General features: G+C 26.9%; 1 protein-coding gene across 1 annotated transcript in view; it reads right to left on the bottom strand.

Moving 5' to 3' along the window:
* Positions 1-4,003: 4,003 nt before the first annotated feature.
* The window catches only part of LOC112594572 (protein Wnt-2), a 62,908-nt gene continuing 40,081 nt past the window's right edge, over positions 4,004-26,830 (bottom strand). The window contains exons 3-5 of the mRNA XM_025339418.1: positions 8,976-9,259; positions 4,983-5,373; positions 4,004-4,323 (exon numbers count right to left, since the gene is read on the bottom strand). Coding sequence (XP_025195203.1) covers positions 4,172-4,323; positions 4,983-5,373; positions 8,976-9,259 — 827 coding nt within the window. The 3' untranslated portion in view covers positions 4,004-4,171. The remainder of the gene's footprint in view (positions 4,324-4,982; positions 5,374-8,975; positions 9,260-26,830) is intronic.

Raw genomic sequence — 26,830 nt, 5'->3', positions numbered from 1 at the left:
TCAATATATTCAGAAATAAATAAATCAACTTACCATAATAGTGAAATCAATGATTTTTAAACAACTTATGGTGGATATTTTGTGAAATTTAATTGTTGGTATCATTATAAATGAAAAAAAACAACATATTTTCATTAAATTTGACAATTGAGAATATTGTTTGAATTATATTGTAATCTGAAAATATTTTTTAGTTTAAAAAAATTTATTACATAAAAATAATAAAGTAGTACAAAAATATAACACCCAATACCATTTATACTTATTAGGTACTATTCAATGACTTTAAAATTATTTTACTATTATTAGTATATATTATTAATAACTAAATAATACTAACATGTTCGTTTTCATCACATTACAAAAAATGGAAAATGGATTTAAAAATAAAAAATAAAATGAGTGTTCTAAAAATGATGTATGAGCTTAACAGTTTAAGTCCATTTTTGACTATTTATATTTAATTTATATTATACTGACTTATTAACGATCTTGTCGTCACTCATAAGATTTTATCGAACCCCTCATAGCTGTAATTTTAATTTATGAGTATTGAAAACTCAAGTGTTTTTATCGAATTCAAGGTCTTGAAATCACGTGGTATAGCAGCATACGAAAGGATTAAGGACATGAGAGACGACCAGTGTGATAAAATTAAATCCACTTGTTAGTTACTTCCCAGTCTTCATTAACTCTTGTAATCATAAAACTAATTTCATATGATTTTATCGGCTCTATTAGTCAAAATTATATAAATATTTATAAAAATAATAAAATAGAAAAAAACCACTAGAATAATCAAAACAAAATAAATATTAAAATAAATAAAATATAATTTTGTAACAATTAATAAGTTATACAACTGTACATGTTTTAATTAATAATAATTTGTTTTTGAAAATTCAATATTGTTTCAAAATGTTATCGATTTTAACGTCAATAACTTTTGGAGTATCAAGACTTAAAAACATATGAATAAAAACGAATAAAATTACTAAAAAAATATTTTAAGTTTTAAAAATATAATTAAACCTTTCTTTTGATTTGATTTTATGAATTATGGTAACTAAAATGTTGGTATGCTACTGTTGTATCCATAATTTTAAATTGTATTCTCAAAATAATAACATAATCGTTATTATTTTATATTTATTTGATTTTTTTATTCATTTTTAAAGTTGTCCTTAATTGTGGTGTGTGTGTTTCTTCAGTCCAAAAAGTCTGGTCATGTCTATATATTTATAAACACAAACATAAAATTTATACTGTGTTAAGACGAAAAATAAATAAAAGTTTAAAATACATACGCCAATATTATAACGAGTGTTGTGGATCAGATCGTTGATATAATAATCAATTAAAAGTTAGAAATTAATTTCATTCTTTAAGAAAGAAAATCACATTATCGTTGGACTTGCGTGTTCTACATATTATAAATAATAATAATATCGATAGTATAATATAATAGTAGGTATAATATATGTATTTTGCTATTTTTATATTTAAACTTATTTAGAATACTTGAAATATTTCCCAAACAAAAGAGTGTTCTATTGTATTCTTAACTGTTTAAATCTCAATCTATTTACCTATCCATTGATACTAAATCTTTATAGGTAGGTAAAACCTTTCGTTTAAATATTAATATTATAAGTATTACTTATTAAGTATAAATAATTAAATCGTGCTATTTAACACGATAGATTTTACAAGAATCTTGTGCATTAATAGACTATGGATCCATTAGACTTATTATTACGTTTAAAGAAAAACGCCTTTTGTATTTTTATCTTTATTTTTCTTGAGATATAATATATGCTTGCCAATAAAAGCACTGCAGAAATATTTTCTGTATATATATATATATATATAATTAGTGGTATATTTGAGGGTGGTCTTAGGATTTAACGGCCCCATACAAAAAAAAATAAAGTTCACTTTACCATTTACGGTATCGATTTTAACTTACGGATAAGACCCAATATATAATAATATTACTCTTTAACCCACAGAACTTATATATAATATATTTACATAAAAAACAAATAACGATTGGTATGAATATTAAAAAATATATTTTGTACAGATAGAAAAAAAATTAGTACTTAATAGTTAACACAGTGTCGTATAAGATCGACAATTATCAATCAAATCAATTTTATTATTACTTATAATTTATAAATTGTTGAGTGATTGTCTTTGAATTTAATATTTTCGTTTTAAAGACAATCAACGTCACTCAATCGTTCACCATAACCACGCTTCTGATTGTAATACATACATGCTGTATAATATCAAAGTTAATATTATAAGCAATATTTATGATCATGGAATATTTAATGTTTTAATAATTATCCTTCTCATCAAATATTGCCGAAATATTTACCCTTCTCTAGTTACACAAAAAATCCTAATAAATGTCATATAATTAAACTTTAATATAATATTATATTTATTATAATAGATGTTGAATCATCTTTATTTTTTATAAATATGGAACTTTCTACGACCTGTTCAAAAAACCACTTTTGACCTTAAAATAACCATACGCATAATAATTCGTTCAAAAAAGTTTTAATTTCTGATTCTTTGATTGGTAACAAAAAACATTTCATAGGTATAAGAGATACTAAATTATACCAAATATAAATAAATAAGCTCTTATTTTGAATTATTATTTATCATCCAAATGACTATAAATGATACACTTAATTCGTATAAAGAAAAGTCAACTAATGCATCCAATAATTTTTTTTTTTTTCTGTAAAAGAACTTTATTTATACAACTTATCCTAAACAACTATGCAATATATAAAAATAAAAGTCAAGTAGTTTTTTTTTAGTAAAAAATATATATTAACCATATAGCCTGATATGTTTTTTTTTTTATCGGATAGTAGTTTTAAATAGATATAAATTAAAATCGAACAAATGAAAATGTTTTAAATATTTGTTTTATATTTTGTAAAAATGTATTATGTAAAAAAAAATTTAAAAAATACTTAGAATACATACTCAAATATTTATTTCAAAAAAGTATTTGGATTATTATCTGAATATAAAATATAATTAAATCTTAAATAATAAGAGTATTTGAATAAACAAGATTTGTGCTGAGTGAAATCCTCTTACGCTCGTCAAGTAACTGCACTTAACCCGCGGGCCACAGTAGAGCATATATATATATATATATATAGTATGTGAAGTGAATTAACAAATATCTCACCAGTTTTCGGAATAGAGTTTAAATTATATGAACAAAAATAATTTAAGTTCATATTATGTGGGAACTAATTTAATTTACAATTTGTTCAAACTTTTAGTAAGTTTATACATTATTTCAAAGTTACTTTCACTTCAAATTTTGTATTTTGTTCCAATAGGCATGTATATATATATATTTAAATTAATAATATAGTTATAATTAACACTACAAAACATTTTTTGTTGAAGTGCAATTTTTTTCATACATTCACTTTGAGAGCTGCAAAGGATTAATTTTAATATAATATAAAGAATTGAAAATTGTAATAGTAACTATAATAAATAAATAATTTCCAATTTTAGTGTTTCAATTTTAATTCTCAATTATTACATATTAGCTATTTTTATTTTTTTAGTTAAAATTAATTAATAAATGTATACATTTATTAGAGTTGTTAAGTTTAAGGATAAAAGTTAATAATGAACTTATATAAAGTAATTAAAGTATTACTAGCATAAAACTAATAGATAAAGGAAAATTGATGGTTTTACAAACTTGATTTAATTTTATGCCAGTTATCACTAGTTCATACATTAAACGAATTTATTTCAAGTTCTGAGTTCATTATAATATTATTGCTGTTAAAAAAAGCAACAGCTATCGACCAGGTAGTCAATTTTGATGATTAGAGGAAAAAAATGACTCGTTCAGTCACACAGTGCATATTATATTATTGTACATTACTTGAAAGGTAATTTTATTTATAAAATATAAAACTATATATATATTATATAATATAAACTATATACCTATAAATTATTACAATAATATTGTGTGTGGTAATATAAATTAAAATATCGTATAAATAGTATGGGCACACGTGGACAATACAAAAATATACGATAAGTTTATAAAACAACGTAACAATTATACATTATATTATATAATTTACATAATACGAGCACGTCATTTACAACTGTATTCTTCGGTCCGTTCCACGCACGTGTCGCACTTGACGTAACAACACCAATAGAACGTGCATCGGCACTGTTTGGTCCTGGTGAACTGGTGCGTGTTGTACCCGCGTCCGCAACACATCAGGTCACAGCCGTCCGTGCCTGTAGAAATTCGAAAGATATAATTACACACAAAACAAATAATAATAACCGATACAGTGACAGACAGATTGAGTTCTGTGCAAAGCAGGAATAGTACACGAGTGAGAAAGGACAATGTTAAAATATATTTATACTTTTTTTTTAAAATCCCGCAATGACAAATTTATTAGTAACAGTTAGTCATATAAGTTCAAATTCCTTCTGCCAACTACCAAAACAAATAACGTCCATTTCCTCTGAAAAGTGATATTAGCCTTTGTCCTTTGTTACGCAAAGCCACATAATTATAACATACGGAACAGAAAAATGGAACAAAGTCGTCATATTTACTTTTTCTCGACGAGAAACTGATAAAAACAAAATATTTTCCGGCACTTATTTATACGAAAAAAACGGTCCATTGTAGCACCGATAATTTAAACAAAAAACATGTGTCAACGTTTATAGGTGATATTATATGCGTTATACAAGTTTATTAAATTTATTTATTACTGTAGAATTAAGACGAGTCGCACGACGTCAACGCCAATCGACACACCAACAGGCAACAGGTATTAGATAAGTACAAGATAATATAATATCGTATGCGATGTTCAATCATTTTGTCAAGTAATAAAAAATGTAACTGTGTAGTATTTTACAAGTATTCTAGGGCTCACCCTCAGAAGTCCGGTTACAGGAACGGCCGTACGTGCCCAGTGATCCGGTGCCAAAGTCCCGGTCGCAGTAGTTGGGTGACTGTTCCAGGTAAACGAGCTCGGTGATCTTCGGCTCCTCCTCGTCAGCCGATCCAGTCGCTGCTGACCTGGCTGACCTGAGCCTGAGCCTCAGTCGTCTTGACGACCGTTTGCCGGAAGCTCTTTGCGGATTACCACCTATGACAGCGGTTACAGCTCCCGCGGCCTGTACACTACGTGCCTTCCGGTACTTTCGCATGAGAGCTTTGCCGACTTCCCGAAAATGTGGCAAACTGTGCCAGCACGTCTTCATTGTACAACTCCCGGACACTCCATGACACTTGCAGTCGGTGTTCAACAGCATTTTGACAATCTGCGAACAAATAATATGAAATCAGACTATGTAAATACAAATACTCTTCGTAAAGATCCAATAACAAATATAATACGATTTAACGATTGACCATTTTAAAAATATTCAATTAAAATATTCATTCATTAAAACATCACAAAAATAATACGACATAATATTATGTTATTAATCCAAGAATCTACGAGATAAGTAGCCAAGTAAGTGGTTATTTATTATGGATTCTAATCACGTACGTCTGTTTGACATAAGTAATAATATAAATACAGTTAAGTTATACTGATAACAACTAGAAAAATTTACTCTAACTTCTTAATTCATCATTTTTTTTATTGTGAAAGTATACTACTTTTTTTACTAATATTATAATTAATTATTTATAAACTAGTGAATCATGAAGTATAAGCTAACGTTAGTAAAATAAAAAAAATAATACATTTTAAAAATAAAATACAATTCTACAAAATGTTGGTAATTCTAATGAAATGACTTAAATTAAAAAATATATGACAAAATTATAAAAATAAATGTAAATATCATGATTTATCTTAAGTTTTGAGCATTATTTTTAATTCATTTTAATTTATAATATTATAGTAGGTATGTTTTAATAGGAATAGTAAACAGAGTACATACTACGTACAATATAATACAAGTAATATAGGTACAGTTATTAAAAATATTAAGCATTGATAAATATGTTTTACGAATAATTTAATCCTTCATTTCTAGGTATAGATAGCGAAAGCTAGAAGTACCTTATTGTAAAAAAAAAAAATTAAAAAAAAACGAATAATTTAATAAATAAAAAAAGACTCGGAGTGTACTTAATATATATAATATATACCTATGTATAATTAATGTATTATAAACTTTAAAAAAAATTAATTATTTCTGAAATATTAAAAGCATAAGACAACATTAAAAAAAAAAAAAAAAATTGTTTGTATTAAATCTATAATCATAAGAAAAACCAAAAGATTTTTAAATAAATATCCGATATTCATTAAATCAATAATTATTATATACAAATTTTTAATAATTGAATGAAATATATTACTAGCTTTAATAATACTTCTGTTGTTCCTGGTCTTCGGTATACTCATAATTTATTACATATATAAATAGCACCACAGTTACATGCTATACTATAGTATTATAATAAACTTCGTGGTGCGTATTTACTATATTATACAGGAAATTATTTTATTAAACAATGGTCATTATTTTAAAATCTATAAATATTTTTAAAAATATTGTTTTTAGTTGATTTTCCGCCGAAATTAAACAAATTTTTTAATTATAATCAATAGGTATGAGAATATCTCACAAAATTCTGGTCTACTACTCCGCTCTCTTAACTTTAATTACGTGTAACTCATTTACTACTCGTCCAAATTTTGACGTTTATGTATCGAAATACTTTGAAAAATATTCTGTTTTGTAACATAAAATTAAAAAAATTTATTATTATTTAAAATAATCAAAAACTTAAAATATTTAAAAATATATTTCATTTCAACTGAAAATTATGTAAAATTTTTTTTCAAAAGTGTATTGAAATAATTAGTGTTGTTTAATAAGAGAATCGTTCAGTATATTATTTTACAGTACAGCACATACATCACGCCTATTGTGTAACAATGGAATTTTTGTGCGTGACTTATATTTTTATTTAAGTATTATAATGTTATTAATAACATTGTTTGTAAAATAGCCTTGGTGGCTACTGACTTGACATTTAACATTATCAACCACGACTAAGAAGGTCAAAAATTAATTTTTTACTCATGTAAATTTATTTTGATTTTAGTATTTGTAAACAATTCATAATTAAAAAACCCAATATCTATAAAAAAATTACTTTTAATTTTACGTGTTAAAAATATATAGCTATAGTTTTAAACAGTTAAATTGATAGTACTAAAATATACTAATAAATTAATAAGCGTATTAAATTTGGTAAATTTTTATTTCCATATTATTGTTGCCTATAATTAAGAGTAGTAAGATTTTTGAGTGTAACATTTTTCAAATAAAATAATAGTAACCATATGCATTAAAAAAAAAAAAATCTGTTGGTATTTTGGGCAAATAAACTGTAAGTATTTATTTGTTTCAAATATCAACAAATTTAACCTACTTGCAGGTGTTCAATTCAAAACGACCTCATTATTACTTTTAACAGATTCATGTATAATACTATAAGGTTATACTTGATATTTAAGCTAAAAAAATTTGTTATAACATCTTAGACCAGAGTTAAGTTGTTAACTTATTACATAATGCTCCAGCCTAGTATCAACGCAGAGTACCATTTTCATTATTGCTTAATTAATTATATCATTGTCTATAGATTCAAAATCTAACATAATATATTATAATTATATTATATGCACATAAACAAGATGATTGTACTTTATATAAGTAGACTTGAGTACTTATAACATAAGCATTATTCAATTCAGTGTACATAAATTATTGCGTTCCAATTTGAGTAATATTCATTGTTAATTGTTATATTATAATAGCATATATTCTAATTTCAACACATCCACTCATATTATATAGTTTTAATAGTTATTTTTTATTTTTAAAATTTAATACATTTTAATAGTTTTTAAATAATAATATGATGTATTATAATTTTAAATTGTTATGAGCTCTATATCTTATAAAACATGCAATAAATACTAATCCGCCACATTTATGTACCCAAATAGCCTATACAGCACGCCGTGTGACCACAATCATAATAATATATAGTAAATATATCATTAACGGTATATGTATAAAAAAAATACATTAATTTTTATGTTTTAATATTCTAAGAAATTTTGTACTAAAGTATTTTAAGTCATGGTAGAAAATGGTTATGTTATTAGTTAGTTCTGGTATCTTGATTCTTGACATAATTGAAAAATCAGAATAAATATATATGTATTTTTTTAATTAGATAATTTATTTTGCTTATGATTTTTATGAAATAAGAAACGATATTATATTATATACTTATATTTTTATCGAGAACGAATTATCCATTAATTTTCAAAATCAAATAATTATTTATCTATATATTTTAATATTTTAATCATATAACTCAAAAGACGAGCGTGATGTCTGAAAGAGTGTGATTTTAGTGTTACGTATAGTTTATAACTATTACATGTTATAATGTCCAACAAATATAATTAGTTAATGCTCGGAAATAGATTATATAGTTCAAACTCGATAATATGATTAAATAATTAAAATATTTATAGCATACGATTATTATAATATTAAATAGCAGAGACGTAGATAAAAAAAAAAATTATTTTTAATGTATGAAGTTAGTAAATTAATGATCGTAAAAATCTGTTTTTAGGAAAATTAGATTCTATCTTTGATATATAAAACATCACAAGTAAAATCAACTCAATAAAACACCAAAATACGTTAGTATGGAAAACAATTTAATTCAGACGAAAACATTCACTAAACTAATACTGGTTCAGAATATTTGCAGTAGGCCTTAGCCAGTGATCCGTAGTTATAAGTTGTAATCAAAAAATAACTGTTGTAGTATTATATTATTTTTATTACTAATTATTGGTATTGTATACCTTTCTGCCAGCCTTGTTGTTGTGCAAGTTCATCAAACTTCGAGAATCGTTAGGGTCCGATTCCTGGGCGTCAAGGAACTTGCGGGCAAACCCCATGCCGAAGCCCAAGTCCACACTGCATCCGCCCCATTTCCACGCGGTAGCTGCTGGCCCGTCATCCAAGGCACTCGGATAGTGTGCGTCGCATCCACAAATGGATATGTTGCCCCGGCTGCACGCATCCATCAGCGCGTACGTCACGCCGGCACTGATCACAGCGTACATATAGGCGGCTTCTCGGCTTGCTACAAACAAACAACAGATAACGTAAATAGATAATACAGATAAAAATAGTGATACTAAAATACAATAAATAATCAGTTATTATTGTTAATAAAATAAATAAAAAATAAATAAACGTATTATACATAGTAGGTACATTCATAACTTGACAATGGTCGAGAACTCGTACATTTTAATATTTTATTATGTTCCCAAACTTCGATTTGGTTCCCGAACTATAGTAGAAATTTAAAATTGGACCTAAATTCACGCACATTTTATATATAGCTATAAGCTACACTCAATACTACTTACCGCAGTTTAATCAAAAACTAAATACGAATTTGATTACAACTTATAAGTTTATTTATATAACCTTAGAAAGTACAATGGTGAACGTTAGATGGTAGTATAAATATAGTACGTTTCTGGAACACCACAACCGCATTAGTCAACTATTAAATGATAAAAATCGATGACTTTAAGGATTTCAAGATGTCTAAGAGCCCAACAATTGGTGTTTAAAATCCCAAATAATTCAATATTAGAGAGATCTGCTCTATCGTGGTTTTGTTTTAATTGAAGTAATTAAACTCTCTTCAACCAAGTCAGACATTTATGTATGCCATTATTTTCACCATTAAACAGTCCGTCTTTGAAGATATGATCAAATTTTACAATCATTTTTACTTTCTTGTTGATGTGTTAAACCAAAATGACCTAAATTTATTAATCAACACATGGTTATATAAATAGTATAATTATTATAAACTATATATATATATATATATATATATATATATATATATATTATATATTCACCAAATAGAATTACAAACTTATCAGAAACGTGATTGGTATTTTAATTACAATTTATTTTTGATAAATTTATTCTCGTTATAATTTATATCAAAAATTAGAATCTGTAAATTTAGTTTATATATTTCTTAAATTAGAAATATAAGTTCTAACGGTAAAGAAGTGACTAGTAGTTTACGGATTAGTACTAAATAAATATCAGATGAAAGCTCGATGCGAATAAGTTTAGGAAAACACTATAATAATAAAACATTCAAATTAAATTTTAAATTTATGGAAGTCTTATAGCACTGCAAAATCACAGGTTTGTACATTTTAATGAAATATTCTATTAGTAGTTGCTTAATAACATACCATAGTTTGACAAATGAGAAAAATGTTTCATATAAAAAAAAAAAATGTATTTTAATTTTAATTAAAAAGTGTTTTTTTTTTTTTTTACAATATCTCATTTCGAAATTGAGTTTTTATAAATTATACATAGATATTTATAATATCAAATATTTTGTATCCAATACTTTGCACATTACATAAATATCGTAAATACGATTTATTTCTATTTTGATTAAAGTGATTTTTACTTGCGTTATAAATATACAGCATAGTTCCATGATAAACTGTTTGCGTACTGGTTTTTAATTTAATTTTAATCAAATGTAAATGTTTTTTTTACATATAACAATCATTCATATGAAACTAGTATTACTGATTAATCAGTATATTACGTTAAACTTTGCATTAGCGTTAAAAATACAACTAAAAGTATAGGTATATCGTGCTATTTTAAATTTTAAAATACTAGTATATGCATTCAAATTTTACAACAAAACTGCTAACAAAATCAATAATCACCTGGTAATTCAGACTTAATAGTTGAAATATTTATTTCGTTGAAATATTGAACATCTATAGGACATTGAATAATGTATGAATATTTCAGTAAACAATGAATCTCGTGTTCATATATTATTATTGTTCGTAAATAATTTTTCCTTTGATATTTGTAATAAAAAATTTCTTCTTTCTCATAGCCCGTATAGATCGATAATACAAAGTTCAAAGGTTTTTAAAGAAATCGTTTCCACGGCAACTTCACACTATTGATGGTTATTTTTGAAAGTAATATTTTAAAATTGATTTACTCAAAGATTAGTTTTTAAAATGTACGTAAACTAAAGAGATAAACAAAGGTAAAAAATTAAATGCTCCTGTCCACTAAAAAATATTTGTTCAAGTAAAACATATTATGCATTATATCAAGATCGTAAAACGTATTCACTCACAATTCGATGAACATAATTCCTATAATTTCAAATTTGAAGTCTTAAATTAACCAATTTATATTCAAAACGCATAAGTAATAAAAGTTAAATATCAAAGAAAACATCTAACCCAAATATTCAGACTTAGCTAACGATTAACAATCAGATCTAAGAACTAAGAAAAAAACATACGCAATAATGCAGTATAAAAATTTTTTTTTTATTCATTGTTTTATTTTCGTTAATCAAATGTCATCAATGTCTAAATTTTAAAATTACAATTAAATAGATGCAAAATATTTGCAATTTTTACTCATGAAGTATAAGCAAATTATATTTCACTGTTTGAAACATCATGAGTCGTAAACAATATTTTAAACAAATATTATTTTCTGAAAACTCTCGGAAGAAAGTATTTTTTTATTCTTTTTCTCAGGTTAGGTATTCGAGTTAACAAGAATTCCCCTAAAAATCATTAAAAATAAAATCCATATAACCTAAATAATTCTTTTCGACATCTAAAATTCAAATAAATTATCTTGGCGTTTAACCAAAATTCAAATTATTTTAGTTTTTTATAAATTTTTGATCAATTAAATTATTAAATTTGATATTTCTTATTATCAAAATACTTTAATATATATGCTTTATGCTTCGTTTCATCCGTGTATTTAGTTGTAATACTATCGTCCATCAATAATATTTTAATAAATTAAATGATATTCTAAGGAATATCATCTAGCCTAAAAATTACTTAAATAATTTTTAAAATTAGTTTTTCCTGAAATATTTAACACTCGTATACTATTTCAATATAAATGATTAAGAGCATTCAAACGTGTATTTGGATTTTTATATTTATGTTTGAACACCTCTATACATCTAGCATTAAAAATTTTAAACTACTTCAATCATTCTTCATTCTATATTACACTTAAATTAATGTAATATTATTATAAAACAAATGTGAATCGTAATAAACTAATATTTTTCATCTCATATTACACCAGTCGTTCTAGCCTCCCAAAATAAAAACAACAATTGATCATCATTATCAATGTACCGTATTTAAATAACCTGTATTGAACAATAATATTATTGTACATATATTATGTAATTTGTATATATTAAATAAATATTACATATTATACTATTATTTTTATATAGTAGCACTATATAATACTAGTTATCTAGTAAACAAACGTTATAATACGTAGTAGTTTCGAATAACAATGATACGACATTTCGTGCAGTAAATTACTAGTTAGACAACATTCACTGTATAAATTACCGGATTTTGTCGATGAAAAAATGCTATTTGTGTTCTTCGATTTAAATTGGATTACTCACCATGACATCATTATCGTCGTGTCTCAAAGTCTTAAGATAGACACATGTTTTGGTATCTGGTTAAATTGTTTATTTAAATATATATCTAAGATATAAATACATAATATACAATATATACATATTACGTAAAAGAAATCACAAATAATACACTAAAACGAAAATGATATAATATACTATACTATACGACCCTTGCACAAGTAAAATAATCATAATAATATGATATGCATTTAGCATGTTGTACTGCGAGTAAAAAAAATCAAACTTTTGAATGTTTTATGCACATAAGCTATACACTACTTATAAATTATATTATACATTTACCTGTAAAACTTTGCGCGAGAATTAAATCGGATGTATACCGTACACGAATAATTAATAATAAATATTATGTTTATGGCATGATACGAGAGGATTTTTCAATTGCTGGTATTTCGGTCCCGTGGGGTAATTAGGTCGTGACCACCAAAGTCAAGGCCCGGGACCTTGAAGTTTATGTCCAAGTTGAAACAGTATATGGCTCTTAACATTAAATAAACAAAAGTTTTTGTCAAGATTGCTCAATTGAAAGCTCATAGAATTAAATTTTAAGTACATATTATACTGTTTAGGTTTTAATGTAATCTATAATATGTAATACGAGTATATTGTTTTCAATATTTTCGTAATTTCGTAGTAATAGAACATATAAGTAGGTATACTAAAAATGGTCGCAAAAAAAATATTAAAATGGCCTGAGTATGCTTGATATTGGTAAAACTTATCTATAAGTATTAAGAAGACCACTTTTGATTTTTGATATAGGAGGATATAGTTAGGAATCATGTGAAAACGTTAGGAGATTTAGACCGAAAGATATAGGCGTTAAATAGAGAAAACTGAAGGTAAGAACGTATTTCGAGATGGTCCTAGTGGCCGAGTTTACCAAAAAAAAAACATATTATTAAAATGTAATATTATTTTTATAAGCATCTATTATCAATGACTTACTCTCCCATTAAGTAATATAATAATAATGTTTAAATAAATGGTCTGTGCCACTAGATAAGCTTTATAACCAACAAGTCTTATGCTACGGCACCGTCACGATCGTTTAGCAATAACATAATATTAAGTATTGAAATGATTGGACTAAACAACTACAAATGACTATTGTGCATATTAGTATGAATGGGATGTATGCGCGAAAAGCAGGGTGAATTATTACCATTATTATTGTTAATAAATAATATGATATGAAACACGGTTTAGTCGTGAGTAGTCGTTCAAAACTCGTGTGACGTACATTTAGCATAGCTATTATAATAACGTTTGAAAACGAGAATTCAAAGATTGCATATCGTCATGTATAATCGATAGTTCAGAAGTTCAAACAGTCGAATTTTGAGGACGCTTACATCCCTAGTATTAACGCTCGCACATTATAGATAACGCGTTTATCAATGCGTCGTCTGCGTGGTACATAGTTTCGCGATTCTCGTACGTTCGTTTAGTTTTAATAGGCTTGGCACAAATTTACGATTAGAGACAATAATAAGACGCGTGTAACACATCCAGTACCGTTTTTAGGCATACGTCTCGCGACGATAATAATATATCCTATCCGAGTGCTCGATGAATTTAAAATCACATCTAAACGACAATCAACTATGCGCGACTCGCATTGCAGGCAGAACCAGTGGTGTATTGCCGTATTGGTATTATAGGTACGCAGGTAAACGCCGTAACCTCGTCAGCAGATTTTCGATTTTCGGCGTATACCCAACGTAAAGTATCATTTTACGAGTAGGTATACGCTTCTAAAATAACTCGAAAACCAAATAAAACTTATTTTATTGTTCATAGGAAAAATTGTTATGATGTTTTAATGAATTATTTATCTTATTTATCAGTATACGCAGTATTTAATGCATTTTAAAATAAATTTGATAAATAACATTTTGAAAAATACGAGTATGTTATTAAAATATACTTATAATAATATGGAGTATGAACACTCGACCTATGGTTCTCAATCTGCATCATGAAATTTATAACGCCCAGTAAATATATTTCTTGCGGTATCGTGTTTTTTCAACCACTAGGTTAATAATAGATGATTTTACACTAAAATCACTTTTTGATGCTGTTTTGTTCGTTTTCCGTGGACAAGTTTTTACCGCTAAAAATGACTAGTGTATGGCGTCATCTTAAGTGTTTATCAGTCACAGGCTTATTGAATGGCTTATTCATGTTTGTTTATAGATTTGCTTATAAATAATTGTTACTGTAATAATGGGTATAGGTTAAGATTTTAAGATTTACTTATTTATTAATTTACTATAAAACTATGAATAGTAATAATACTCGAAAAAAATGTATTTTAAAAATATTTTATTGTTTTGAATTTCGAATATTGTGATGGTACAATGTGGAAACGAAATATGTAATATACTAATATGTGATAACAATTTTTGCGAAATGAGCGGACATTGATACTTAACGTTACCGATCTTTAATTTTATAGTAATACATTAGAATTTAGAAGTTAGTAGTTATAAACATGGTTAAGGGATTAAGTTAATTTTTTCTAGCGTAATGATTAGCGAGAAAAGGATTTTTAGGTTGAATATACATATTTTGATAGTGCATATACCCATAAAATATATATTTACCAATGCATCACTGGGAAAAACACTCAATAAAATGTGTTTATAATATATTATATTATATAAATATAGTTTATATGTTGGTTTCTTATATACATGACACAGATTTCTAGACTTGGAATGAGGTGATTTATGGACTACGCACACTCCGACTTCTGAAATATAATAATACGCGTAACAATCTCGAGGCGAATTCCAACTCTAACGATTTATATGTTCAGACCTCATCATTGTATTATTATTATTAATTTTTACAAGTGCAAAAGTTTCATCATCAATCAAAAGATTCGAACAAACGTACGATTTTTTTTTTTTTTTACTGACATCAACGTTTTTATCAAAATGCTATTGCAACTGACATAATTTAATAATATATCGGTCAAGATTGATCCAGTGGAATTCACAAGTACACTACCGTTCTGGCTTGGAAATATTGTAGTATTGTAATCGTATAGTTGTATAATTACTAAATTTTTAGCATCCAACGAAACAGTGGCGTTCTCAGGAATTTTCTAAAGGTGGGGGTGGGGGGTTCTAAAAATGTACTAGAATACAAAAGTTTCTACACAAACTTTTTTACTGAACAATATACTTTTTCTTTTATCTCCCTTTGTATTATTTATTGGTAATTATTTTAATTACAGAAATATAAAACCAAGATATACTTTATTTCACTGATGACGGACGACAACTGATCGATATAACTGTCCGTCAACCCGACGAACATTATTAAACATTTTATATAATAAATGTTAATTTAGATAATTTTTATATCATGACCGATTACGATTTCTACATGGGAAAACCTTCCAAATATTATGAAATTGTAGTATTTTATAATTTACATAATAAAATAATAAATATAATATAGCTTTTTCAATATTACCATACTAGAAACAGTACAAACTACAAATATTTAATGGATTTTAATCAAGCGTTTAAGCACACACAAAATCATCTCATTATCACAAATAACAATAAAACCAATTATTAAATTGATTTATAAATATTATATTGTGATACTCGTATGAAATAGAAAAAAAATACGGCCAATGAGGGGGTTCAAACCCCATGACTCCCCCCCTCATGAGTACGCCACTGCAACAGAATGCGATTGGAAAAAGTAAATTAACGAACTACATCGTAGAAAACCCACACTACAGCAGTTTAAAAATCAAATCGTAGTACAAAATAATAATATGAAGCGTAGAGTGTGATTATTTTGAATACTTTCTCTCTCTTTCACTCTCTTTCTCTCTCTCTCTCTCTCTCTCTCTTTCTGGTAAGACGACTTGACCAAAATTTTTTTTCAATTGGAATACTGAGTTTTTTTATGTACACCTACATCGCAGTGGATGCCACCGCGGTCAGCGCGCGCGCCCAATCGATAAAATAGGACACGCCGCCGCAACAGCAACATTTTACCGCGTAAATACAATATCATTGCTGCCCCGCAACGGCGAGATGTTGTCAGTTTTTAAAGTTTTTGGAAGCTCTGACAATGAAATATGAAATATTGATTTGGTCTGACATTTTTTATATTCTGATCTTATCAATTCCTCGTGGCCCCAGACCCGCATTGATACCACGGTGGAACTATTAAAATTTATACTGAGGTTCTATATTACACGTACCTACACTGTTTTAGTCAACAATTTTAAGAACTTTTATGGTTTAACCATTCTTGATATTAATATTAGAGATTTTCTGCTCATTATTCACGGATATTGTCTGTTTTTATAGTATGATCAATGTGATAATGTTAAAATCATAAATAAAAAAATCTAAAAAATATTATTAATTTATTAATTATCTTAATATTATATATTGTGTATACATTTTTTTAGAAAAACATACCTAAAATATATTTACTATTTCAGATGAAAGTAGAAACGTTGGTTTATAATTATAGTTACAACTTATGCGCTATATGAAAAAATCGTTATAATTTACAATAATTACCCATAAATTATGAAGTATATATAACAACAAACGTAGTTAAAACTCAAATGTCGTTTGTATTAGTAGTTATAACTTATAAGCTATAAGTATAATACATACATTATAATGTATACTTATTGATTTATTTGATAATATATTATCGCATCATATAGTAATACGAATCAAACATAAACTTATTCGTTTTTATCCCCATGAGTAAAAAACCAATTACACCGTTATGAGTTTAAAACTTATGGGTGAAGTAAAACGGTATCGTTGTATCAAACTCAGAAATTCTAATATAGCTTCCCATCTATCGTTGAACCGCAGTACCGAACACTTATTATAACAAAACGGTATTAATTGTCATTTTTCCGCAGACGTTTTAGTGCTATGTTGATTAATTTCCTAGTATCATTATTAATATTATTATTGTTGCTTGGAGTTCTATGCATGCATGACTTAGTGCTATTTAAGTGTTTCGTCTGATGGAAGACCCACGCAATTCTAAATATAATATATATACTACACATAATTGAACGTAGGTACACTATTAATGATCGACACATACGTGAGCGACCGCGTTTAGTAATATATCGTTGTAATAAAAAAATTTAAGTATTCGATTGGCGATTTATTCAACGATTTATGGTTTGGTAAGATACGTTAAAGTTAAGACTAATCCGTCGTATAGGTATTTTATGATGTACGTGGCATTAATATCGGAAAAGACCGTTTCGATTAATAATATGTACAACGCCGATACCGCGCGGCAGTGTATTCGTTATCTTATTGTGATTATAATACTATGATAGTATTACTATAATTCCTGACAACATTATTTTCAAATCTTGGCCCAAGAGTGCTCCCGTTCCGCGTTCAGGATGCAACCGAACGTACTGCATTCGTCTGATGGGAAATACCACATTATCGACGTCTGTTATTGTGTGGTAGCACGACATGTTGAATATTTGACGTGTTAATAACAGCTATACAATACGAGTAACAATTAACAATGTTGATTTTTAACAATAATCTTAGTTACTAATGACTATAATAAAAACTAGTTATGTTATATTACTATGATATTATCGTAATGTTGATTTTTTTACCTCTGTGCCGTTTTTATTTCGGTTAACATTTTGATGGCGTTGATTCGATAAAAAAAAATGTATTCGTGTATATAGAGGTATACAATATATATATATATATTTATGTGCATATTGTATATATATATTTGACCATGTGAATTGAGCAACAGCTGATGCAGCTTATCTCTTATTGGTTATTTGTTGAGAGAGAGAATATTTTACATTTTAAGTGTATGCTGAACGTGCGCAAATATTTGCGATCTTTTTCTTGCGCACGTAACTTACAACTCTGCTCGTTCTCGTGTTATCTATGTACGTTTATCCGTTTTCAAAAAGTGTATATTTCGACTACTGTTCCATAAGCTTTGTAGCAAGGAAAGTCTAGAATATTTACAAAATACCGAAAGAAAAATTTTCTCCAACGTCCGCGTGTAGTGTCCACCATAAAGCAAGCCGTTAAAATAGTCCAAAACATTCATACAAAATGGTACATATTAAGATATTAGGCAGGAAACTCGGATTATCTATATTCGATGATACCGTCAGAGACATCAAATCAGTTTTTTCTGACTGTACAAGCTTTTTGACACGCGAGTTTTAATATTTCACGGATCCGTATAATATAATAAAAAATTGTTTTATTATAGATACGTAAATAATATCTCCTTTCCTTTATAATCCTAATATTATATGATTTTATGTTATGATGATTTAAGTTATTCAATATTTTTTTAATTTAAAGTACAATAAACATAAAGTTAGGGGAATTAAAAATAAAAATCTTAGTCATTTGTGTAGGTTATCTTGAAAACCCTTCTATAGTTCGGAGGAATCTGTAATCCGAACAATGTTCGGTCTGGATTCGTTTGGACTATCGATGCTCTATTGTATATATATTATATATTAAAACTCATATTCCTATTATATTATATAGAATCCACATAATTTTATATGATTTTACTATGACGATGTATTGGAGCATAGGTTAGAATGGCTAATTAACAATATCTTAAATTTCGTCGCACACCCTCTGCTTCGTCCAAAAATGATCTTCCTTAACAAAATAAGTATATTTGTCTCGCTGCAGCCTGCAAGTGTGTATATGGTCACGTACTGTGCATGTGCGAATATCCAATATTATTTTTAGAGTAGCTGGTAGTTGGTATCATTTACGGGCTGGCGGTTATTCCATCGTTTCGGATGAGTGCTATTCGCTTGAATACATTTTTGTATACGAAATGAGAGAAAAAGGCATTACTTCGACAAATATGCTAATTTAAATGTAAACTATATGGTAATTATTATTATTATTTACAGGTAAACAAAGGCGACCCAGTCTTAAGATTCCGATATTTTTAAAACGCTATCTTATATATTTATATAACATATAATGTAAATAAAATAAAGTATATTATTATACAGAGTGATTCAACAAGGATCATGATTACTAGATTTTATTTCTAAATAACAATGAAGTTATTCAAAATCTGATTTTAAAAAGTTTAAATATACTTAATGACCGGCCATATTCTCTAATAACTAAGATTTTTTGTATCATTTAAGGGAGTTTTTATGATGTCCCAAATTTCAGTTTTTCGATTGAGAACCAACCATTTTTACTTTAAATTAATCAGAAAACAATTTTTTTTTAAGTAGTTTCTAAGTTATTAAACATTATGTAGTATGTACTTAGGATAAACGATATACTTATACACAACATCAAATATATTATTATGTAATATTTATTTTATTTTTAATAAATAGTTAGATAAGATATATGATAAACCAAAATGAATATATTGTATTGTTTGCTTTTCAAATTATTTTAAAGTTACAGTAGGAAAACTTTATTGATTTATAAACACTTTACAATCTGTTATAACTATGTAAATAATGTTTATTTTAATGTACCTATATGGCTAATAAAATTTTGTTTAGATACATCGAAATTTTTCAAAAAATGATTTGTTGAATAAAATAAATAATGGTGGTTCTTATTTAATTAATAGAATTTTAACCGAGTACTGACGCATCTAAAACATTTCTTCAGTGGTACAAAAAAGCAAAATGTATTCGAAAATAATATAATCTAAAATCTTAAGTAAATTTAAAAATTCCATAAAAATCAGAAAATTAGAAGGTGAATCACTCTCCTATAAGTAATACATTTTTAATATTTATTTATCGTTCGTGTATATTCAATCGGTATTTTACATATCCAGCTAAGCATTTAATAAAGTTCGGATAAAGTTTTCGTAGTAGCGCATATTAGACGGGGAACGAAAAATAATTGAAATGTTTTTATCCTTAAACTATATGTTTACTATTGTAACTATTCGTATATTACAAAGAAAAAATAAAATCTGAACTCACCGCTAGTAATATCTTACCCATTATACTAATAGGTATAGTGCGCCGCTGCGATGTGCTTAGCCCATTTATACACCGTCAATATTATCGGCTTAAAGAGCGATGTAGAGAGAGTTAAAGAAAGAGTAAATGAGATAGAGAGAAAATAAAAATAAAAAGATTTGAACGGATGTTAAAGCCGAATATCTACGTATAATATAATATTATGGTTCTGCTCGTATAGCGTGGATTACTATTGTACATAATATAGTTTATAGTAATAGCAAACCATACACGTAAAGTATATTTTTTATATAGTAATCCATGAATACTTGGAATTCACCGCTAGTGTAATACTAAATAGTCTTATCGTGAAAGTCCTACTACAAACGTCAAGCTTTTAACCAATTTTTCGACCAATCATAATAATGGATATAGGCATTTCCTATTTGCAACGATACATAGTACGTATTTACGACAAATTTTATTGTTTTATTTTTCATCATGAAATGTCAGGATTAAAGCGACTTACTTAATATATAATTATTTTTCCGAGTATAATATTGACATAAACACAATATGATCCATAAACAATTTATTTAATAATTCGATAATTTAGGTGTTGATGTGTTATGCACTTATACATTATATACAATATCACATTTAGATGGATAAACACTAGTTTTAGAATGCACGTATATCGTTTACAAAACAACTATTGTAACTCAAGTACCTACTTAATTTTATCACTTACACAGTTGCATGTACATAAATATTGAATTTAAAAATTGGTTCTTAAGGAGTATACAAGAAAGCAAATTTAATCAACTTAAAAGTTAAAACTACACATGGTTTTTTATGGTAAACTATATTTTCATCTAACGTTGAGGATTGTGTTATGTATTTACTGTTAAATTATTATATCGTATAAAATAATACAACAAAAGATTTAGATAATATTTTAAAATTACAATAAAAATGTGTACATACATGTCACGTTTACTGCAAAACGTTAAATAATTCGTGCAAATTATTCGCATTATTCAAATGTCTAAAGTCAGTTTGTTAAAATATTGGGTGGAAAACATGTAAAAGTGATTGTTGACGGAATTTGGTTAAAATATTTCAAAGGTATACGTAATATGTACATATTGTACATAGGTAGATAATGTATACGTAAAAATATGAAAATCACGGTTAAACATTTTTTAATACTTTTGAAAGAACGACTTCGTGGAATATCCTATATACAATAATTACGAATGTAATTAACAGTGGTATTTTAGTATTATTAGTATACAAATATACTATTAAAACAATTACATGAAAAAATGATTATAGAAATTTGCAACCGACAGAATAGATGTATATAAATAATATATTTATGCGTTATATAAACCGACCGATATTTGAACCATATCATAATAATTTATTTTACGTTTAAATTAATTAATTTATACGTAAATAATATGTTTAGGTGTAAACGGAGAGTTTATATTCCATCTAGCTAATGAAATTCAGTATAGTTTAGTTTTTATATTGTCAATGTTGATAAATAATCGAATCATGTCAATGCCATTAGTTATATAATTGTAAATATGAACAAAATATATTATACTTTATAGTATATGTTATATATACTAGACAGTTAATAAACATTTTGACATTATATATTTTGTTTCAAAAGTAAATTGAGCATTTTATTTAGTGTTATATTGTAGAAAAATACATATACAACTGCAGGTTAATACCTGTCAGATATAACAAATTGTTAACCTAACCGCTCATAAATTAGCTCAAATGATAATATGCTAAAAGAATACAGTAACGTGCCTTCGTAGATATGTAATCAAAAAAAGAAGTAGTATTTTATAATATTACCATAATATTATTATTGTATACATGTAATGGCTTTTTGTTATTACGCTAATTCTATCTCTCAACGACATTATGCGATTATTCCTTTAAAGTTTTAAATTAAACCTTTATTCATACAAATTATAAAAAAAACATAAACGATAGATGTTGAATTTATATTTTATACTTTAAAAAAATGTCTCTATTACAATATACTAATAATTGAAATAAGACGAAAACAGAAACTGCAGATAGGATTTGTTACGTTTCATTCAGCACAGAATTTATTATATTGGTGTGTTGCGAGCAGTGATTCAGTTTAAAAACATTAAACAATGATAAATTATAGCATTCACTGCTAGAAACTATTTTTAGTGATATATATACTCAGTTAAAACCACAGTCAATATTACTTTTTCACAACTGTTCGGTTGATTGTAATTTTTTTGTACGTTTGGGGAATTATACTGAAAAAAATGGAAAAATTATCACTTCATACCAGTTACTATGGATTTGATACCCACGAGTCACATGAAAATTTAAATTAAAAAAAAATAAACTATTCTATCTAAAAACAACCGTTTTTGCATGATATATGCATATGTCTATAACGTCAAATGTTCAAACATTTAAAAAAATATATTTTACAAAAGACAAAACTGAAGTGGCGTAAATTCATCAACTTTGGTACAATGAGCACACATGGACGTCAAATTTCGTAAAGGATATAATATAAATTTGGATTGGGTACGTTATAGTACACTAAAAATATATCGATTATCGATCGGAGATTTGTTTCGTATGCGCATGGAATCACAGTTTGTCGTTGTTGTAGAAACGTATATCTTTATATTATTATTATTACATAGAGGATCACGATATCTTTAACCGAGTTAAAAGCATAAGTACGTTAAAACGGTTACAATTCGACCGTATCGTGCTGCCCGTCCCGTAGAAATAATAACATAATAATAATTGAGACAAAACAAATGGCCTCCTTCCTCTCTCCACCCCCTCCCACCCGGCCAACACTTTCTCTACCATCCCCCGCATCTTGACGTGTACACTATACGGTATAATGTTTAATAATATAACATATTATAGTAATGCCCCGCGTCTTGAAAACACACGTCCGCGTCGTCTCTTTTCGATCGGAGACGATAAATTTGGAATTTTATTGCGGCCTAGTTACAATAGCAGTTGTACATTATGTACATGCATGAGCGTGCGACCCCGCAGAGAGGATAATATTATGCTCGCGCGGTCGTTCCGTAAAGAGATAATATTATAGCTGCCACTATTGCGCGGCGGTCTGGACAGGAGACGCGCGCGCGGTGAACGCGATGTGGACGTCCAGACTTTCAATTACCGTGTAGATAATGAAAAACCAGTTATACACTACTATGCCATACATAATAATAATAATAATAATAACGCATCGGATATGTGTAATTGCGTTTTTGTTTTGTTTTTCGTTACTTATCTCTCTTTGTGCAGGAGATGACGCGCCCGAGAGAGAAGGGGAGAGAGATTATGATATCAGCTGATGCCAGCCGGGGGGCCCTCGCGCGCGACGCTCTAAGTGCTCTCCATAGTCCATAATATTATTACACTTTTGTCGTTCAGCCGACTTCCGAGCGCAGTATCCTTTATAATGTACGACTCGGCTGCTCGTATATAACAACAGCAATCGCCATTATCATATTATTTCGTACGTCTGTGTGGTTTAGGTAAGTACTATTGCACACGGATTGAAATTTTGTTTTTATATGTTTCACGTTTTTATCCATATCGATTGACTTGATGATTTTTATCCACTGATAATATAATGAAATACAAACGTTACGAGGACCAAGAGGGTAAATACTATATCGGGGGCTCGAATTTAACAGTTGTCTCTTAGACAGCTTGAATAGTGAAACTCAAGTAACTATCAGGTACCTATGGGATATGCTCGAAAGGGCATGGCCGTTTTCGACCAAAAACGTACTTTTCCCCTTTAGGCCGATTCATCTTTCGACCAAATTAAAAAAAACACCGATTCCCTTTTCAACTAAAACAAATGTTTACACAATAAATGTAAAAAAATAAAATAATTTATATATAATTTTTGTAAAATTTAGGCAATTATATAACTATATAATTTTGAAAATGATTAAAAGTATAAGAATATCTATATATTAACAATATTTTTAATTTAATAAATCACAATATATAATCTATATATGTAATATTATATACCTACCTATAAAAAAATAAAATTTAAACCATATAAGTAGGTTTATGACCATTAATATAAAAATGATGTTAACATATAGATATTTTAATATTTTAAATAATTTTCCACATTTTATTTTACAACATTTTATGCAACTTATATTTTTAATAATTTTCAAAATTATATAATTATACAATTGCCTTAATTTTACAAACTATTATATACCAATTATTTTATTTTTTTACATACGTTACATAAAATTTTGTTTTGGCCGATAAGAGAAGAGTACGATTTTGGTCGAAAAGTGAAGGGTACGATTTTGGTCGAAAAGATAATCGAACTATTTTAAATTTGGTCAATAAGTAAATAGGCTGAAAAGAAAAGGGTACATTTTTAATAGAAAACGGTCTCACCCGCTCGAAACCATTCCAAGCCATCGGTACCTATCCCAGCGAAAAATCAAAAGACTCTGAAAGCCATCTCTACCTCTGCCACAATACTACCAAGAATCAATTTATTAAGTTATAATACACAATTCTAATATATTATAGGTTTTTATATTATACAGATAAATATTGTTATTGTATAATTCTGCAGCGGTTTCCCGAACTGTGAAATAGACCTCTCTTAATAAGCGATATTGTGTATTTAGAAAAAAAGATACACAATAAATATATACATATAATACAGCTACATTATCAAGTTAATTTAACTAATTAATTATTAGTGAAAACTTAAGTAATTTATTTAGAGTTCTTAGGGCATTATAACAGATGGAGGGGATTTCAAACAACAAAATTGCGTTATTCTAAATAAATTTATTTAGTACCTAATATAATTTTGTATTCTAGACTATCGTACTCATAATCCAAAATCCCTAACTATCCAAATTCTATAATCGTACCTTTATGAAGTATGATACTTTACAATACTTGTTATTTTATTACATTGTACTTCCGATTATCTAGACGTATATCATGATATTAAAATTTACTAATATAAGTATTATTATTTATTTCAATAATTATAGATTTTTATTGTGTTCTGTATTATTCTTATATATGGTAATCCAAAAACACTCATTTTAAAGGTTAGATAAATAAATATATTTAAGAAAAGTTAATAATTGTTGGAATTTGTGTTTAAACAAAAGAAACTTTTTTATTAATATTTCAAATAGAAAATTAAAACTTTTTACGCCATAATAAAAAAATAATATTAACTATGACTTCGGTATATATTACGCCGAAAAATTAATAACTGCTGGATATCAGTATTATGTCATGTGATTAAGGCTGTCGCATCCAACTATTTATTAAAAGACAAGTTACGTAAAATGATGGCCATACAATAAGCTAAAGAAAAGCTATAAGAAAAAATAAAATAAAACCATTTCAACAATCAAAAAGGACTTAATAGAAAAAATAAACACGTCCCGTAAAACTATCAGATTTAATCTTTATTTTTTTAAAAAAAAAAAGAAAAACTTCAGGTAGCATTAGACCCAAATTATAGAATTATCTTTAAAGTTTAAATAACCCCATCAAAAAAATACATTTCAAAATATCTTAAAAAGTATGATAATATTATCTATTTGTATAGTTGGACTTAATTACAACTACTGAATTTAGATTTTTGGAAATTGGTGTCCTCTACATTCTACAACCCATATAAAGTTAATATAATATTTAAATACAAAAAAATAAATAAATATCATAATCTCAGTATTTTATGAGTTGTGTGAAGATAGATTTTGTATAAATGATCTGTCAGCTTCGATACGCGTTGTACCATGATGTATAATTTTGTACAACTAACCACGGGAGCACACATACTCAAACTATTAACAGCTTTTGAGGATCAGCTAAATATTTAAATAAGAAACAGCTAACAAAAATGGCATGGCATTATTTCCAATTAATCTTACTTAGATAAATTCCTTTGACATGAAAATTTTAACATAAATAATTAATTTTCAAGGATTATAACATAATTATATGAGTTAATAATAATTAATATAATAACTAATCACAAAAATAATACTATTGAATATATTGTTTTA

Source organism: Melanaphis sacchari, unplaced genomic scaffold, assembly GCF_002803265.2.
Source record: "Melanaphis sacchari strain LSU unplaced genomic scaffold, SCAv2.0 Contig23_pilon_pilon, whole genome shotgun sequence".
In the NCBI taxonomy this organism is placed as follows: domain Eukaryota; kingdom Metazoa; phylum Arthropoda; class Insecta; order Hemiptera; family Aphididae; genus Melanaphis; species Melanaphis sacchari.
The sequence above is the reverse complement of the archived record's forward strand: the minus strand, read 5'-3'. Positions and strand labels throughout refer to the sequence as shown.